Below are 17,987 nucleotides of genomic sequence, written 5' to 3' on the forward strand. Positions count from 1 at the left end.
GGTGGGGCGCTGCCCGCCCGGGGCTGCCCGCGGACCTGTCCCCGCCTGCCCGAGCCCCGCGGCCGTGCCCGAGGAGCAAACCCTGCGCGGCTCCGTGTCTAAGAGCCCCAGCGGCCGTCCCGCCCTCCCCACACTCAGTCACCGGCCCGCCTGCTCCCCCCGCCCTGCCAGAGGTGCACGGAGGCCCTGCCGTACAGGGAGCCCACCGCCCCCGCTCTCCTTTGGGCGGGGGGCGCGACCACCGGTGCCGCAGGTGCCCGCGGGGTGTGGCGGGCCCGGCTCGCACCGCCCCGGCTCCTCCCGCCGGGGTCCTCGCCGTCCCCTCCGCCCGCCCCGCTGCCCCGCCCCGCCCGGCCGACCGCGGGTGATGGCGCCGGCCTGCGCCTGAGGAGCCTCAGCGGGGGACGGCGGGGAGCCATGGAGGAGGACCCGGAGCTGGAGAGGTGAGGGGCGAGCGGCAGCGCGGGGAGCGGCCCCGAGAGCCAGCGGCCTGTGCGGGGCTGCTGCGCCGCTCGGGGCCCGGCAGCGCCGCCAGGCCCGGGCAGCGCCGGGCTGGGGCCGGCGGCCGTGGGGCGGCTTCTCCCGGCCCGAGCGCCCCGCGGTGCGGAACGGGCCCAGCTCCGCCGGGCTCTGCCCGCTGTCCCCTGACCCCCGCCCGGGGTGCGCCCCGAGGGGAGCGGCCTGGAGCTGCTTCTGCCCTGTCTTCCGCACTGAGCTTCGGCTGCGTGCTGATGGCCCTTAGAAACAGACTAGAAGGTCTCGGGTTGTTCACTCCTCATCAGTTGTGATTTGATGAGTTGTGTACTTGGTAAAATAAATTTTAAAAATCCCGAAACACCTTATGTTGGTAGGAATTTCAATTTTCAATGCTGGATATATGCCCATTGACCAGTTATCAAAGAAATACAAAATGCTTGGCAGTTATTTTGTCAAAAAATAAAATTGTTTGTACTTGACCTTTTGTTGGTACTAGTGGATTCGTCTTGCTGCACACTTAGAGCTTGCAGTGCTCCCAAACAAACACTGAGGAATAAAACATTGATTTCCGTATTTGGACACTCAAAGTAGGCCTCTATTACTTTAGTTTTCTTAAATTGTGTTTATATCACAAATGTTTTGCAAAACAGTCCTGTTTATGTAATTGGAATTTTTTTTTTTTTTGTGAGCTTGTTTCTGGGTTGTTCACTTTCCTTATGGTGTTTAAAACAACTGTTACAGTGAAGTGATGACCAGAACCATGTTCTCCTCCTTTAACTTTTCAGAAACAATACCCAGGAGTGCTTATAGAAAATAACTTTTCTGTTTATATATGGCAGGTATTTGAAATGTGCCAAAAGCAGTGGCACTGAGACAGTGGAAGGGCTAGAGAGCATAATGCTTTCTAAGAGGCTTTTAATTCTTGCTAAGCTACTTCTGCTCTCAGATCATCAGTTTAATAATTAAAGCTTCTTTCTGTCTATGCATGAATGTTATTTTTACTAGTGCTATTCCAAACTTGAACCTTTTTCATTCATGGCAGGCTGAAACTATGCTGCTATCCTTCCATGATGACTTCTGGTTGCTGTTGCCATGCTGGGGACCTGGAGTTCTCTAGGCAGTTCAGGGCATAGCTGAACTATATAGCAGACTGTAGTCAGATAGAGCTGACCTCCTGACTGATGCTCTTCTTTCCAGGAGCTATGTTCAAAGTTTTTCCTTTCCTCAAAGGTTCAGTCCACGTTGGGATTTGCTATTCCTGTTGTGTGGCAGCATGGTGGATAATGAGGATGAAGTTCAGTGTTGCTTATCCAAGGGTACATGGTAGGGTTTAGCTGTCTGGTGTCACCAATCCACCTACTCACCTCAGTGTGTGTTTAGTCAGTCCCAAACACGTTATAACTACAATATATTGCACTGGAGGATTAGCTCTTTCTGCCTTAGATCCACCTATCATTAGTTTTTCAAAACTTCAGTTTTCTTAATGTTCATTTGGGTAGTAGCACCCTGAATTCAGCTTGTACTGTGTGCATTTAGAGGGTTTAATTTGGTATTACTCACTCTAAACAATGCTTCCCTGTACAATCTTCAGTACAGAGTCCTTCCAGTCTAATACAGACTTTTCTTTATGCTTTGGGTTACAGGCATTAAGCCTTAGATTCATATTCAATAACTTACTGATCATATTCTCCTGTGTATAGTGTAGCAACAGTAGTTTAGGCTTATAATTTTAAGAGTTTTATAATATGGCTTTAACATACAAATAATAGCATTTCTGTTCTGTAGCCACAGCGTTAACTACTTTGGGTGGAGGTTTAGTGTTTAAAAATGGATTTATGTGGAATGTTTTGAGTAGTCTGTCTCTGAATTCAGGCCAGTCTTGCAATGCACGAGTCTTAAGTAAAAACTTAAGGTTTTTGTACATAAAGCTTTTATTTAATTTACCATGAGGGAAAAAAGAATGCTATGTTTTTGTGTATGCTTTTTCAGGTCAGCAATGAATTTTATGTCCCAGTATTCCAAAAAGTGATCTGTTAAGTCAGTTGCCCTATTTTTTTGTTACTATCTAAAGAGAGTCTCTTCATCTAGCTTCTTTTATTTTATCCTTACTGCCATATTTCCTGATATTATTTTTCAGTTTTAACATGTCTGATTCTCACTTGATCTTGCTTTTGATGTTTTCCTCACTTTAATGTGAAGTTTTTCTAGAAAGCTGAGTACTAACTTATAAGTTCCTGTGTGACTATTGCATTCTGTGGATTTTAAAACTCTAAAAGCTGTAAATACCATGGATGCGTAAAACAATAATATTTGCTACATTCTACTGAACTACGCCCTCAGCTCCATCTCACTCAATACCTTTGATGGAAGTATGAACTGAGATTTTCCCCTGTGAACTTGCTGGTACATCAGTGAAGACCCTGAGCCTTGAGGTCCCATGTGATTCTTAAGAAAATTCTAAATTATGTTAACATGTAATTAATGGTATTGTGAAGTTATGACCCAAGAAGGAGGTAGAAAAAGTTGCAAATCAGCTAGTAGGAGTTGTTCAGTTTGTTTCCTCTGCAAGCAACTGTAAGTGCTTTTCCTAGTTTATTTCAACTAAATATACATTGAGATATTATGTAGGTCACTATTTTCATTCCTGTCTTAAAAAAAAATTAAAGATTTCTTCCCCCTCTGCTTCTTAAAGTATTGTCACTGTGGTTTTGTGTGTTTGAAGCACAGAAGATGCATTATTTCTGTTCTAATACAGAGAAAGTAGCTTTGTTATACTGTGTGTCCAAATCCTTCCATAATCCATTCTGTCTTTCAATAGCTACAAATATTTCACAACCTTAGATATCATACTTTATTAGAAGTGCCTTCCAAGCTTTTAATTTATTTGGGTTTAAGAGTTTCCTAAGGAAATGCTGCTCTGAATCACAAAGACTGCTATAATTCTGTAACAAGAGACCTGTAGTTGAGTTGAGAATCAATAATCTAATATTTTTGCTGCACAGGCAGCCCAACTACACTTTTTAATAAGAAAGCTTTGTGCCTTGGAGAAAACTGATGGTTCTTACTATTGACTTTAACAGTTAAAGTCAAGTGTCAGGATTCAGTATTTCATACTCCTGCCAAAAAAAAAAAAAAAAAAAGTGGCCTGCAAGCTAAAATTGGTGTTTGAAATGGAGTGATATGTTCGCTACTCAGGCTGGTGAGAATATCAGCACAGAAATGTACTGCAAATAGCACTTATAAGACTGACAAATAGAATACTTAAATAAGTACAAAACCTGTTCAGCAAAGAATGAGAGCATTCACATTCCCAATGTGGAATGTCTTAGCCTTTGAACAAATGTCAGGAAGCTTGTGGCATATTGTGCTTCTTTACATTCTTGCTCTTGTAGTCATGGCCTAGGTTTTATTCCTGACTTTCATTTTCATCAGCTTTCTTAGTGAGGGTGAGCAGATAGGATCACCTCATGAGCTTTAATTTTAAATAACACTGTCAGTGTCTTCAGTCACTTGTTTGACTGAAGGTCTTGATCTTCATTATTCAGCTATATTTGGAATACCAACATTGTCTTCTATTTCTAGTCCCATGCACAGTTAAAAATAAGTTGTATAGTTAGCATAAAACTGCTTTGAGAAAATTGATTTTTGAAATTGATAATTGTTTTTCCTGAGCTTGCAGCTTTCTGTCAGGACCTGGAGTGCCTCAGGAAATAGATTTAAGTGTGGCTTTCGTCAATTGCAGTAGAGGAGAAGCTTAGTCTTTGAGCTTTAATAGTAGTGGAATAGACTGCAAACAGTTGTTAATGTGCTGATGAAGATGTGTTCATTAAAGTCCCTTCTCTGACTGGGAGATGTTGGATATGAGCACTGCCCTCCTACTCCAGATCTGTGCCCTTCTGTAGCTGGCTGTGTGCTGTGAAGCAATTCCAGTAGGTACATTTTCATAAGAGTATAATGAGGTGATGGCGTGGGTTGGAGATGGCAGCATTTTTTAGGTTACGTACCAAAAGCTTTCAGTGAGAACTACGGAGAGACCATGGCAGATGGGGGAGCCCAAACATCACCCAGTCCTGGCTTCTCCCAGGCCCTTGCCAAGAATGACCAGCCCATCAGAGTTCCATCTCCGTGAGCCCAAAGGAACATGAGGACACATACAGAGCTCATCCCAAGAGACAGCCTGGGCATCCAGGCATGATGCCCATCAAGATGAGTCAGTGCTGGGGCATCTTTGGGACTCAAGGGCGTTTCTGCATGGGGTTGTTAGATGCCAAAGAAAAGCATTTTGTGATCACATAAGACATGTTGGGAGGAAAGGGTCAAAAATGGAAGATTTGGCAAGAGGGGAGTAGTTTTGCTCGAGTGATGTTGCAACTGGGAATACTAAGAATATCAGTGTGGGAAGACTTTGCATATTATGCCTGCTGCTGCTTATACTCTGTCTGGTTTGACAGAGCTGTAGAGATGACATAAATGTTATCAAAGACTTAAGAGGCATTTTCACAGACAGGCTTGAGCCTCCTGCTGAGAGAGAGAGAGAGATCAAAAGCCCAGATATGATATAAAGTACAGCAAGGTGATGAACTGCACGTGTGCAAGGCCCTTTGATAAACTGGGGTGAGCAGGGGGCTGCCCTGGCCACTCAGATGTACTGAGCCTAATGGAGCCTGTGTCCCTGAGTGTCCCTGCTGCACAGCCACAATTGTTAGCAAGGTAAGGAAAGAAATCCATGCTCTGCATTTCGCCTGTGGCTTGGTGGTCAGCCTGGCTACCAGTGTTGGTTCACTCATGGCTTATTATGGGATGTGCAGGGCAGAAACCAAAGACAGGGAAGACAGGAAGTTCAAGTGATTTGGGGACAAGTGAGAGTGGGAAAATGAAGGAGAGGATAAAAAGGTCTGGTCATGTGTGTGTATAGGCTGCTGGTTGATACTCTTGTCTGGCTGTGCCCTGCTCTAATCATCACAGTCTGTCCTGTCTTCCTGTTAAATTCCTTTCTAACTCTGTCTTGAGTGAAGGATTCTGAGGGGAGAGGGTGTACATCTCAGTGCTAGCAGCTACAGTCAGACTGTGGGTTGGAGGACCATGTATCCATGGTGCCAGCAACTGGAATGTGAAGGTTTGGATGCCAGCAGTTGGGCTTGGACCCTGGGCTGGAGGCCTGGGTGCTGGCAACTGAGGACATTTCATGGAGTGAGTAAAATCGAATGTTAGCCCCTGATATTGTATTGGGGACCACATGTTTATCTGTGTTGTAATACTGGAGCAGGTATGGGTGTGTGAGTGATCATGTGGCTGCTGGTGAAGATCAAGCTGGAGTAGCTGGTAAGTGGGTGAATAAGGAGAGAGCTGAGTGTGATCTTGTGTCTCCAAGAGCCAGGAGGAGCTAAGCTGTTGGGGCCACCAGGAAATCCTGACCAGCTGTTGGAGAGACTGTAGGGTCAGGGATAAGATGTATATGTGTGCCTGTGTGTTTCTACAGGCAAGACTGAAGTGGGGTTGGATATTGGGGGACCAGGGTGTCCCCGTCAGCCCTGTGTGATGGTCTGCACAGGCAGTGTGGTTGGGCTGAAGTTCTGGGGGCTCCCACACCTGGCTGGAGAGAAGAGCAGGATGAAGCTGTCGATGTGAGCACACTGTATGTCTGCCTGTGTGATGGATGTGGCCAGCAGTGTAAGTGCCTGGTGTGTGTATCTGCCTCCTGGGAGCTGATTTTCAGCCTTGCTGCTGGTTGGAGCTGGACATGGAGCTGTGACTGCCTGGCCTCTCGGCTGTCAGATCCAGTGTCATACATCTTCTCCCGACAGTCAACTGTAATCACAGACCATGGGTGGCCTCTGTAATAACACGGTGTTCTCATTGCCTGTAACTATCGGACATACCTCTTTATTACCAATTATTCTTTTTTTCAGTCTGTCCATTGACCTTTTGGGAAAAAATGATTAAGCTCTTCCCCTGAGTGAGGAATAGAAAATACTTCTCATTGTGCCTGACTAGGAGCCTTTAACATTATTCTATTCTTTTGATGCATGCATTTGTGATACTGGTTATTAAGATACATGCAATGGGAGCTTTGCCTGTAACCTTGGAATATATAGAGAGGAAAAAGTCTAATCCTTCAGAAATGAAAACAGGTCTTGTACCATACTCTTGAAGATAAAAATATCACTGCTTGTACCTTTTTGTTACTGTAATTCTGCAGCTCGATTGCCCAAAAATAATTGCCACAGCAAGTTTTAAGTGCTTGCTTTAAAAGATGTCAAAATGATGACAGAGTTTGTAAATGTGCCCCTGTCCCTAATTTTCCCTCCTATCAGTCCCCCAGTGTTTGGATAGTTCTCATGTGAAAGTTGCATGCTGCATTCCCTCTGCTCATGCTGCTGCCCTTAGAATTGAAGCTGGCAGCCACAGAACTGTTTGTATTGTAACCAAGCTGTAAAAATGAAGAGAGCAAGGAATGTGGAGTCCCACGAGGCCTCTAAAAGCAAATTTTAAAACTTGTTTGCATAGCTTTTGGCTTACTTGTGTAGCGGATATAAGTTCAGTGAGTGGAAACATTATTTCAGGGAGGATCTGGGCATTGCATTTCATTTGTCTGTGGAAGCTGAAAGGGCTTTGTAAAGGTGCAGTGAATAAGGGCAATATTCAAAGAGCAGAATTAGGAAACAACGTTTGATAATGAAGGCTGTTAAGGGGGATGCCAAGTCAGTCTGAGCTTTGATGTAAGAAAAAAAAGTTTCAAATACTTAAAGGCTTGTAATTCCTACCTAAATTAATAGAATTGGTGTCATCATATTAATTTATTATGATGTTTTCCCTAAAACTGAATCATAGCTGTTTAAAATACCTATGTGTGTGTTTTATTAGTGCTTTGTAGCTCAGATTCTTTGGTTTCTTATTTCAAGTATAAATTGTGATGGATTTTATAGTACAATAATAATGACAGGCTTTTAATCTTTTAGTCAGGTTTCTTAAAAAGAGAATCACCAAGTTTTGTAACTGGTAATTAAAAGTCAGACACTTTCTTCCCCTCTTTCCTCACCTTTGTCTGACATTGTGGTTTGAAGGCTTAGGGCAAACTTCTATAAAATCCATGTGTTCCTGCCATCGTCGCTATAACTTAGCTCAGGATGCTCAGGCAGCAAATTCTGGGTCTGGAGAAAAATCAGATTTTGCTGTAATGTCACAAAGACTTGTTTGTGCAACATCTCTCACATTCCAGTGCTGCAGCCTGTGTTTTGCACCCTTTTTTTGGTGTTTTTGCAAGTAGCCATCCCACATCCATCAAGTCTCTTACCTGGGAAGGCAGCAGTAGCTGGTGAGGTTGCTGATGCTGTACTTGGCACCTTGGAGAAGATATCTCCCACAGATGATGCCTTACCTGGGAGATACTTCTTTTCCAGAAGTTCTTGTGGTATGATGAGATACACAATGTCCTCACAGGCAGAAGTATGCTGAAAAAGGATTTGAAGTGCCCCAAGCCCTGTACTTCATTCAGTGTTACAGCTTTTGTATTTGCAACAACTTTAGTTGGTTTAAATATTTCAGAATGTTTCTCTTAGTCCTGGTGCATAGGAACTTGAATGATCTTGAAGTCAAGGTGATTTTGGTAGCTTCTTTATTGCTTAATTCACTGCAGTAAATAAAGCTATCTGTTTTATTTGCCTAAGTGCATAAAGTGGCAAGTTCTTGTGTTCCACAAAGGGTGATTGTTTTCTTTTTCTCTTATTTAGGAAGGCGGTGGAAGAGTTACTTAAAGAGGCAAAACGTGGGAGAACCAGAGCTGAAACAATGGGAGCTATGGGTTGGTAAGTTGTGCCAAGAGGAAATGAATGCCAATGCCAAAATAAATCTTACCTTTAATGTGTGACAGAAATCTCTACCTTTTTATGTGTTTCATGTTTAAATAATTTGTCTTCATCCACATTTTAATTTTGGGCAAAAATCCCAGTTTAAATAAGAAAGAAGTTCAGGTAAATTCTGTCTGCATGAAATTGCTTGTCTGAATGTGTTGAAGACAAAGCAGTTGGAAAATTGGGGATATGTTCTTATAATAGATGGAATTGCAAAGTTTGGGTTGGAATGAGTCTTTAAAATGCTGGTTGTCTCACTGTGCATGTACTTACATACTGGATTCATGTTATTGGGTTAGAGTGTGTTTTAAGTGAAAAGAATTCATAACCTGACAAAGAAACTTAAAGCCTTATATTAATGAAACAACAAATTGTCCTTTAGCAGACAATTCATGTGCAAATTGTAGCCAAAAATGAACTCGGTGCACTCAAAAGTATAATCCAGTTTTTGGAAGTGGGTTACTTTTTAATTTTAAAAATCCCCTAAAACTCAGGCTAGTTTGTATAGCAACTGGGAAAAAAAAATCACAGTATTTACATCTTAAATTAAATACAACATTAATTCTTCAATGCAGTATTCCAGATTTTATAGCTAGATTGTCATAGAAAGTAATGCATGTAATTGTAATTAGAGAAGTAATAACATGGTGAAGAGAGTCATTCATCATAAAATAATGTATATGATTTTGATAATAATCTGTTAGATCTAGGGATGTTCACACAAGTAGTGCAACAGTTGACTGCACTCAACACACTTGTAGATAAGGCTTGGCTTCCTCCATCAGCTGTTGTAAGAGATAAGGCTGCACTGTTCATGAAGTTCTCAACTCAGTTGTCTGTTTGTTTTAGTAGCTCTGAAGAGATTAAAATAGTGTCTTGCTGAAAAAAAAAGGTACTCCTTTATGTTTTCCAACAGTTTTGGGATTTTCCATATGCTTTACTCAGTGTTTCTTCTAGGGATGCAGTTAATACCCTTTCTGTTAAAATAGCTTAATTGGTTTAATCCCCCAGAGTGGCTCTAGCTGTGCTGATCTACTGTGCTTTGACCCTGTCAGCCTAGCCATGTGGCCAGGTAACCCAGTGCACACAATTAGCACCATGAAGTGGTGTATGCATCCAGTTACTGTGAATTTGCAAGTTGATTCCAGATATGGAAATGAAAGATTTCTGCAGGGAGATAACCAGGTGTACAATTTTGCTGCCACTTGTCCAGTCTGGAATATCTGCCAGGAGAGTGTATGGGCATCTGCTCCTGAATGTAGCTCCTTCTTATTCCTTGTTTGTAGGAGGGTAGTGGTCCTGTTCAGCTGGTTGTGGTGATCATCTTAGGATGCAGTTTGCTAAAGGCTGATGCCCAAGGCCTGCCAGGGAATGGGATAGGCAAGGGTGACCTGTTCTTCAGAGAAGTTGCAGATTAGTGTGTCTGGCTAGGCCAGGGTTCTGTTAAAGTTGTAGGAGGAAAGGACTGTCAAGAAGCCTTCAGGCAGAGGAAGGCTGTTGACATGTGGATTGGCATGGTGATATCCTGAACTCAGGCTGTTGAAGTGCTTTAGACTGCAGAGGTACATATGAACAGCTGTACTGGGTCAAACAAAGGATCCATCTCTGCAGTGCCGTGTGCCCATCAGTGGCCCATACTCAGTGCCTAGGAAGTGCTTTGGTGAATATTTTTGTTTCTGAATATGCTCAGTAGTACCTTCTTCAAGGTGGTACTTCTGCACCTCAGGGTATCATGCTGTTAGAGGTGATTTCTTTGTACGTAGTGCATCTCCAGGGATTTTTATTGCACTGAATTTATCCTTAGAGAGCCTGCTAGTAATCCCATTTGTGACAAATCTACTGCTGTAGGGTTTGGCATAGGCTAGTGTGTGGCTGTTAGGAAAGTATAAAGCCCCTCAAAGGTAAACTCCCAGTAAGTCTTTACTTCCAGTTCCAAGCTGCCACTGCTGTCTCCTCTTTAATATTTGTGCCCTGTTATGCTGTTCTGGTGCTTCTGAACTGGCACAACAGCTAGGTATTGCATAAAGACATGGGGGATAAAATGGGTAAGATATTTGGAATTAAACTTAACTATGTTCAGTTGAGTATCACACTCCATCAAAATGCTGTCAAGTGTAACTGATTCTGAAGGGCTTCAGAGGTTACATCCAGGACTACTGACATGAAACCTTGCATGCAGTAAACTACTGAGAAGAAGGTAATTTCTGCTCAGAGCTCTGTGGATAGCAAATGAAATGAGCAGAAAAGTTAGTTAATGAAAATGTGTATTAGTAGACCAGATCAAGGAAATCATAACTGGTGACAAGGTTATCACCAACTCATCTAAAAGCACAGTGTTAACAGGTAAAACGCAGAACCAACATTCCTTGCCAAACTCAAAATGCTTACAGGTATGTTTCATGAGGACTTCTGGGATTCCTCAGCCCTTTGTCAGAGGAGTCCTGGAGAAGAGATGCACAAACCCTGGAGACATCTAGTGTAAGGCCAACAGTCCTGCATTGGCACTGGAAAGTTGCAGCAGCTCAGCCTATGAAGAAAAGATTTGTTCTGCCATCTGTCTTTGGGTAAGGAGAAGCAGAGGCTACTACTGCTCATACTTCACTGATTCCAGTTTATGTTGCTCTCCAGCATCTGTTGAATACTGGGAAATACATTTCTGGAGTCAGTGGCATTTGACAGAAGTTGATCAAAGGGAGGTGTATGGAGAAGTGGCATTCCTGGGTGGGGTGACTGTATTGTGCATACCATTACAAAAGAAGTAGTGTCTCCTGGTGGATGTTGATGGCAGCAAAACCTTAGCCAGAAAGCTTCTCAACACTGTTTTGGGACTGCTTTCAGGTTCAAGCCATTGCTCTGTTACTCTCCAGAGTGATTAGTTCTCCAGAGTTCAAGTTTGAAAAAGTTCCCCAAGCACCCTTGCCTCACCTTTTACTGTCTCATCATTTCAGATGGGTAGTCTGCTGTTGCTGGAGCCTAAAACACAAGTATCCAAGCCAGCTTAGCTGACAGGTACAGGAAAAATGTATAAAGCAATCAACCTGCAGCCCAGTCTCTCATACAAAGACTGAGCTTTGAAATCCAGGACAGTGTCTGTTAGTATTTCTTCCAGTTTGGGGATGTTTTGCTGGTTTTACGTTGTCTTACAAGTTTCAGTGGATGACACGGACAGGTGCAACCTTAGAGGTTAGTGGAAGAAAGGCTTGTCCCTGTTTGGGACAAGTAACCAGCAGGGAGGTTGGCAGTGATATTGGCCAAGAGTTTGTGCAGGAAGGGAAATTATCTGAGGCTCTCTGGACATGGAGCAGCTGTCAGTATTTCCAGAGCCTGCATGATCTCTTTGTTGGTGAAGAGTATCAGCTCTACTGGCCTCCATACTCTCAGGACTGCTCAGATAGGCAGTATGTAGTCCATGGTAAATGAATCCAAGAGCTGCTGGATATTCTTATTTGTAGATTTCATTTAGCAATGCAGTATTTCTAGTTCCTGCAGTGTTCTTTTGTATGTACTCCATGGCCATGGTGATTCTTGTTGGGGGGGTCTCCTGCATCCTTATGATAATCCTGATGATATAGACCCTACTGCTAATGTATCTGGCTCAAGCATTAGTACAGCTAATCACAGATAAGGAAATGTGTGAGAGAAAGGTAAGGAAGAACACTCTTCTGAAGGTGTCTTAATCCTGGAAATGTTAATCAGAACAGAGCAGACTGTGGCTCAATCCTAGTGATGATGCTGTGATGCTGCACTTCTGAGATGAGAAAAGACATCAGAGTGGCTGTCTGGAAGCTAACATATGAAGGATCAGTTGGATCCAGAATGAGAAATTGTGGGAAATAGTGCAAGAACATTGGAAATGGTTAGATAAATTTGTTTCATCAGAGGCTATTGGACACAGATGAAATAGGATGTTTGGGAGTTTCCACTGTGTCTAGTTAAAATAAAGCCAAAAGTTCAGCTTCCCTGAAGTGTTTCTCTAGGTTCTATGTACATAATTCATAAGCTTCTTTGTAGCAGTGAAGTCCCATTTTAAGCAGTTGTTCTACTTTAACTAAGAAAGGCAGTTAAAATGCCACAGAAGTTACTGTGTGAAAAAAGTTCTAGATGCTTTTTTTCCAGTGTATAGGTCTGATCTTCAAAGATGCTGATAACATGAGCTAAAGCTAAATCCCCCCGCTTCCTTTGGTCACCCTTCTATTGAAATATGATATTTTTTGTGGCAGTTTGGGAATAGTAGAAATATACTTGTCAGTTCATCCATAGTGAAACTTTTTTCTTGGAAAGATGGGCTTTACTCTGTCTGATAAGGCTGACTGTGCCAATCCTCTTTGGTGTGTCCAGTTACTCAACAGAGACAAGACTGGCACATGGCACTGTGCTCATGTCTTAAATGGTGTCTGCATTTTTTTACTGTTAAGAACTTGAATACTACATTTCTGTACTGAACTGCACTGCTGCACTGGATGACAGGTACTGGTTGGAAATTCTGTGTTACTGCGCAGAAGTTTACTTAAAGGTCAAAAATAGGGTTAATATTTGACTTATGTTCACAATGATGGATTTAATTTCTTTTTTCTCAAAAGGCAATGTCATTGTCAAAATGCAGTGTGTTGGATTGTCTTGGTTATTGTGGAGAGATTTTGGGGGCTGTGAGATTTGTTTGTGGAGGGAAGCAAGATTCTGTCAGTGAGAATAGCTTGGTCTAGCTTTTGGAGCACACAGAGCAAAAAGTGAACCTTACAATGGGTGAATACTCTGCTGCAGAGCTGGAGTCTGGTAGACAGGATGGCTCTAGCACTGAAGTTTGTGTGCTTGCCTCACACATGCCTGCAGCCCTGCTTGGGGCACATTTCAATTCTGAACTTTAATGTTCTTTTAACTTGTCTGGTCTTTGCTGGTTGGTTGGTTGGTTGGTTTGTTTTAAAGCAAAGCTTCTGAAATAAGTTCAGTGGCACTATTTGCTGGTCACAGCAGTATTGTGTTCCATCTTGCTCAGGCTAAGATTGCCTCCCAGACCTTCAGAACTCCCCTGAGGGCAAACCTGTTTGTGGATTGAGCACTGCAGGATCAGACCCTATAGCAAACCCAAGGCTGGTCTTTAGATAATTTCCTCACCTTTAGAGATGCTCTCGAAGGTATCAGTGGATTCATACAGTTCACTTTTAATCTTCACAGTTCCATACATACCTGGCTATATGTAAAAATGTGCCCTATGTGTGCATGTAATGTAGCACATGCCATACATCTTGTTTGCTTTAAGATTTAAAGGCAGGATTTGCTTTGTTGAAGTCTGAAGTTAGTAAAACTAAGAACTAATGTTTTTCTTCAGTGCCATGACTTACTGCTGCTCCATGAAAGCCTGGTGGTTCACTTTAATCACAGTATGATGGTAAACTAATGGCATCTCTTAGCTGACTCTGATGTCCAGCATTTCTCATTAGTTTTCATTCTTAGTATATCTCAGGCAGCACTCATAGTGTCAAAAAGAAATAAATGCTTCAGCCAGACGTATTTATTTAGGGCAGATTGACTGTCTCATTCCAGCATTGTATATCTGTGCATTAGCTCTTAAGAAAAAGCAAGAGGAAGAACAAATGTGAAATAGATTTTGCCTGGATGCAGCCTAAAGAAGGCCACCCTCAGTGGTAGGAAATGTTGAGGTAAAATAATGCACTCATAAGACATACAAAGGACTTTAATGTTGTCTGGTTTCTGTTATGTCTTGAGTGTAACCTGTGCCATGACTCGTTCAGCACCATGTTCATCAGTGATGTAGCTTGAAGTAGAAACCCTGTTCTCCTGATATTTATAAGCCTCATATTTTTACTCAGTCATACAATTAATGGATAGCTCCTCTGTTTACAGAAGAATTATACTAGATTAAAGATCCTATTTTTTTAACCAGGATTTGAGAAAAATAGTGTAGATTTATATGAAGGAAGTTTAGAAAATTCTAAAATTCTATGCAGTAGAAGTGTATCAGAAAATACCTTGTGGAAATTAAATAGCATGGCTGTATACTTCTAAAATTGCTCTCCTAAGCACTGCAGGATCAGACCCTAAATTGAAGGATTTAGGATGATTATCAGCAATGCGTAGTAGGCAGACCTGAAGCAATACACCATGGTAAACTTCATGTCCAGTTAAGTGATGAAGTATGCTAAAGAATCATACATTATTTTTATTGTAGTTTGCTTGTTGTTCTGATAGCTCTGATGGTTTAGAGGTGTCAAAGGTTTTTGAGTAGTTAGGGTATCATTTCTACACTTACACAAAATACTCAAGTAGAAGAGATAATCTTAGCATTGTGGTGTTAGGATTCCATGACTGGTTGATTCAGTAAGTGGCTGTGATGTCTAACAGCTCTGATTTTTTAAAAGCAATCCCATAACTTCTCTCAAAAACGTGAAGACAAATACCAGTGACTCTGACTATATACAAAGTTTTCAGAGTGATTTCTGCTTTCTGTAGGAACATATTTAAACTTGTTTTTTCTTGTTCCATTCTTTAAAAGGTGATGTGTTGGGAATAAATAGAGAACAGCTGATACCAGCAAGATAAATTAAATTTAGAATACTTGTTTCCTAAAAGTAGCTGATAAATTATGTGCAGAAGTGTTAAGCTGCGAGAGAAGAAAGTAAAAAAAAATGGAAAATTGTTGGATAAGTACCTTAACTGTTTAAGAAAAAGAAATAAAATACTTTGGTTGTTGCTAAGTATAAGTTTAAAGTGACATGTCTCATGTATGTTTATGCTACAGCTATTTGGGTTCTTCATGCACATGTATCTTACTTTCAAATATTGCAGTTCACTAGATAATGCTGACTTTAGAACATGATGTCTGTAAGCCATTCTGATTTGACTTAGGATATGGTACTAAAGGTTTGATTTCTGAATGCCTAAGTTAGGCACCATCAGCCTTAAAATATATTGTCATCCTTTGCTTCCCACTACACACACTACATGTGAATTTCACTGTGTTGAAGTAAAATAATTTTCTTCACATCAAGAGTAAGACAGAAAGGGAGTGGAGATGATCTGGAACTTACTTTTCTGTACTGAGAGTTTACACTAGGTGGCATGCAAGGAAAGCCAAAATCACAAACCTGTCTTAAAATCACTGAAGTTAAAATCTTGTTTTGGGATATTTTTACCTTCTCTTTTGATCTCTTTTAAATGTCTTTACAGGTTGAAATGTCCTCTCGCTGGTACAAATAAAAGATTCCTTATTAACACCATCAAAAACACGTTGCCATCTCAAAAAGAACAAGACCAAGAGCGTGAGCAAAAGGAAGATGATAAGGAGTCTGAGCCAAACAAAAGCAGGAAAGAAGAAAAACCAAAGAAGCGCAGAATTCACCCATATACACCCAGCTTTCAGTCCAGAAGGAGAGTCAGCTACTCTCCTCCAAGGCACCAAAGCAGGAGCCACCACACAAAGGATAAACATGAAAAGCGATCAAGCAAGCGATGAGGAGAGCGACAAGTATGTGTTGTTACAAGTCAGGAATGTCATTAAGTGTAGGAAAGCGGGGTGTCACAGTTTTTTGAGAAGAGTTGATGTTCAAACTTGAGTTTTGAACCAAGTTGCCTGTGTGAGAAGTAACCTTGAAGTAGCTTTAGAAACTTTCCTTTGGGACCTTTAAGAGAAAAGCAAAGTACAGCATAAAACTTTCAGTTGTTTTAGAACAGACATTCCCTTTTCTCCATTCCTCTCTCCCCTTCTGACTAAGCTTAGGGTCTTGTTGTTGGAGCGTGATACGTGTGTCACTGTCTAATACAAATCATTTAGTCATGTCACTCTTTTGGAAATAAATTTAAATTAAGCAGAATTCTATTTATTGTGTGGAGCTTGCAGAACTTCTTTGCTGCTAACCAATTAAGAAGTTTTGCTTATGTGGGTTAGATCTTGGTCAGTGCCTGACCAAGCATATGCATTTTGTATAGAATATAAGAGATTACTTTCTTTAATATAAACAGAACAAATTTAAAATGGGCAATGCTAGGTTTGCTTCCCAGGAGGGACTGCTGGGAAATACTGTTTTTGCTTGTTAATGTATATTCACAAATCTATCATAGATAACAAAAGACATAATGTCTAAAAAGCTGCAACTGCAATAATTATCTCTGTTTAGACTCCCCTCTGTAAGGAAGTAGTTGGAACAGTCTGTTGTCACGGTGCTTTCAAAACATACCCTGAAGACAAAATTTTCATGTTTTCTTTCTACTGCTAAAAAGTTTCCAAGTTAATATGTAATACTAGAAATACAGAGGAGATGCTTAAATTGTCCAATGCTCACTTTCCAAGGTTTTTTTACAATTCTATAGTGGTCCAGTTCTTAAACATGTGACTGTGAGCACAAATGATACGCATTGGCATCTTCTATGTCTCACTTCTGTTTGTGTTACATTAACAAACTTCTTTGTGAAATATTTTGTATTTTACTGTTCTCAGAAATAATTGTTTTCAACATAGGTTTGTTTTTGAGTGTGTTGACAATAAAATGGAGAATGTTCGTGAAGGTGCCCTGTGGAATTGCTGCTTTTAAGGGGTTTCTTAGCTGAGATGTGCCTCTCCGAGGGACAGGAGGAGCGGGGCTCCGTGGCCCGTCCGTGCTGAGTCAGAGCAAGAGTGCCACCTATGGGCGTGTGCGCGCCTCGCCGTGCGCTGCCCTGCCCCGGAGAGCTGCTGCTGCTGCTGCCCGTGCTGCTTGGCTGGATTTTGGTGCGTGGGCTGGGATGGCTCTGCTGAGTAGTGGGAAGGTGGTTACACTGGCGCTAAGCGCCCTGGAGACTGCCAGGGTCAGCATATCCAGAGAAGTGGGATACTCCGACATTTCCCCCGAGGAGTTATACGCAGGTCCTCTATTTCCCTGCAAGGCCTACAGCACTAAAATACAACTCTCAGCCTTTCAGAAAATTCACAACTATTTAAATGGGATCAATGAAAAAGTAGTACTTGGAGAATATAAGGACTGTCTTCAGTTTTAAAAAACAGATGGTGTTTGCAGTCCTTATTTTGCTGATTGCTGTTGTGCACTTCTTAATAATCCTTTTTGGATTATTTAGCAGCTATAATATGGACTGAGTTCTGCTGCAGTGACAGTGCTGGATGGATGGGACTTTGGAGCAGAGAATTCATCTCACCATTGGTCTGGATTTGGACTGGAGATGTTCCACAGAACAAATTTTTGTGAATTCTTGCTGGTCTGGCTTGTGCTGGTATATGCTGTCCTGAGAGCTTTCAACTCTCAGGCCTTCAAACACCACTTTGGGATAAGGGCTGTTGTTGATGCTATATTAATTTATGCCAGGCTTTCAGGTAGGGAAACTGATTAGAGCATGGTCTCAAAATTAGTCTGCATTGCTGATAGTGCTTGTGTAGTGGAAATGCTCAGCTAAAGGATCTGACATAACCTGCACTGGTAACTGGAGAAAGCTTTTCATCGGTGGTGGTGGTAGGTTCAGATTTAATTCCGCATTTTTCTGACTTACAGGATACACATGTATTATTAGTCATGCACTGATTAATTCCATCTTCTAATGCTGTCTTTTGTATGTGTATTTAACAAAAACAAAATCCTCTGCTGCTTATTAACTGTTCCTAAGGCAGCTATTTATAGCATCACAGAATGGGTAAACTTAGAGAGGAGCACAGTGATT

The 17,987-nt window shown here is 41.8% G+C and overlaps 1 protein-coding gene across 1 annotated transcript; it reads left to right on the top strand.

Annotated features, from left to right (window-relative positions):
* Positions 1 to 308: 308 nt before the first annotated feature.
* Positions 309 to 16,846, top strand: POLR1D (RNA polymerase I and III subunit D). Its single transcript, XM_056485151.1, has 3 exons — positions 309 to 443; positions 8,208 to 8,282; positions 15,513 to 16,846. Exons 1-3 carry the CDS (start codon positions 418 to 420, stop codon positions 15,796 to 15,798), a joined length of 387 nt encoding a protein of 128 aa, XP_056341126.1. The 5' UTR covers positions 309 to 417; the 3' UTR covers positions 15,799 to 16,846.
* Positions 16,847 to 17,987: the final 1,141 nt, after the last annotated feature.

Source organism: Oenanthe melanoleuca, chromosome 1 (genome assembly GCF_029582105.1).
Source record: "Oenanthe melanoleuca isolate GR-GAL-2019-014 chromosome 1, OMel1.0, whole genome shotgun sequence".
Taxonomy (NCBI): domain Eukaryota; kingdom Metazoa; phylum Chordata; class Aves; order Passeriformes; family Muscicapidae; genus Oenanthe; species Oenanthe melanoleuca.

Bases quoted from the DNA above. Each gene is read 5' to 3' on its own strand.
- POLR1D (XM_056485151.1), top strand. From the start codon at position 418: ATGGAGGAGGACCCGGAGCTGGAGAG. The intron at 444-8,207 runs GTGAGGGGCGAG...TCTCTTATTTAG, and splicing joins GAGGACCCGGAGCTGGAGAG to GAAGGCGGTGGAAGAGTTAC. The intron at 8,283-15,512 runs GTAAGTTGTGCC...ATGTCTTTACAG, and splicing joins ACAATGGGAGCTATGGGTTG to GTTGAAATGTCCTCTCGCTG.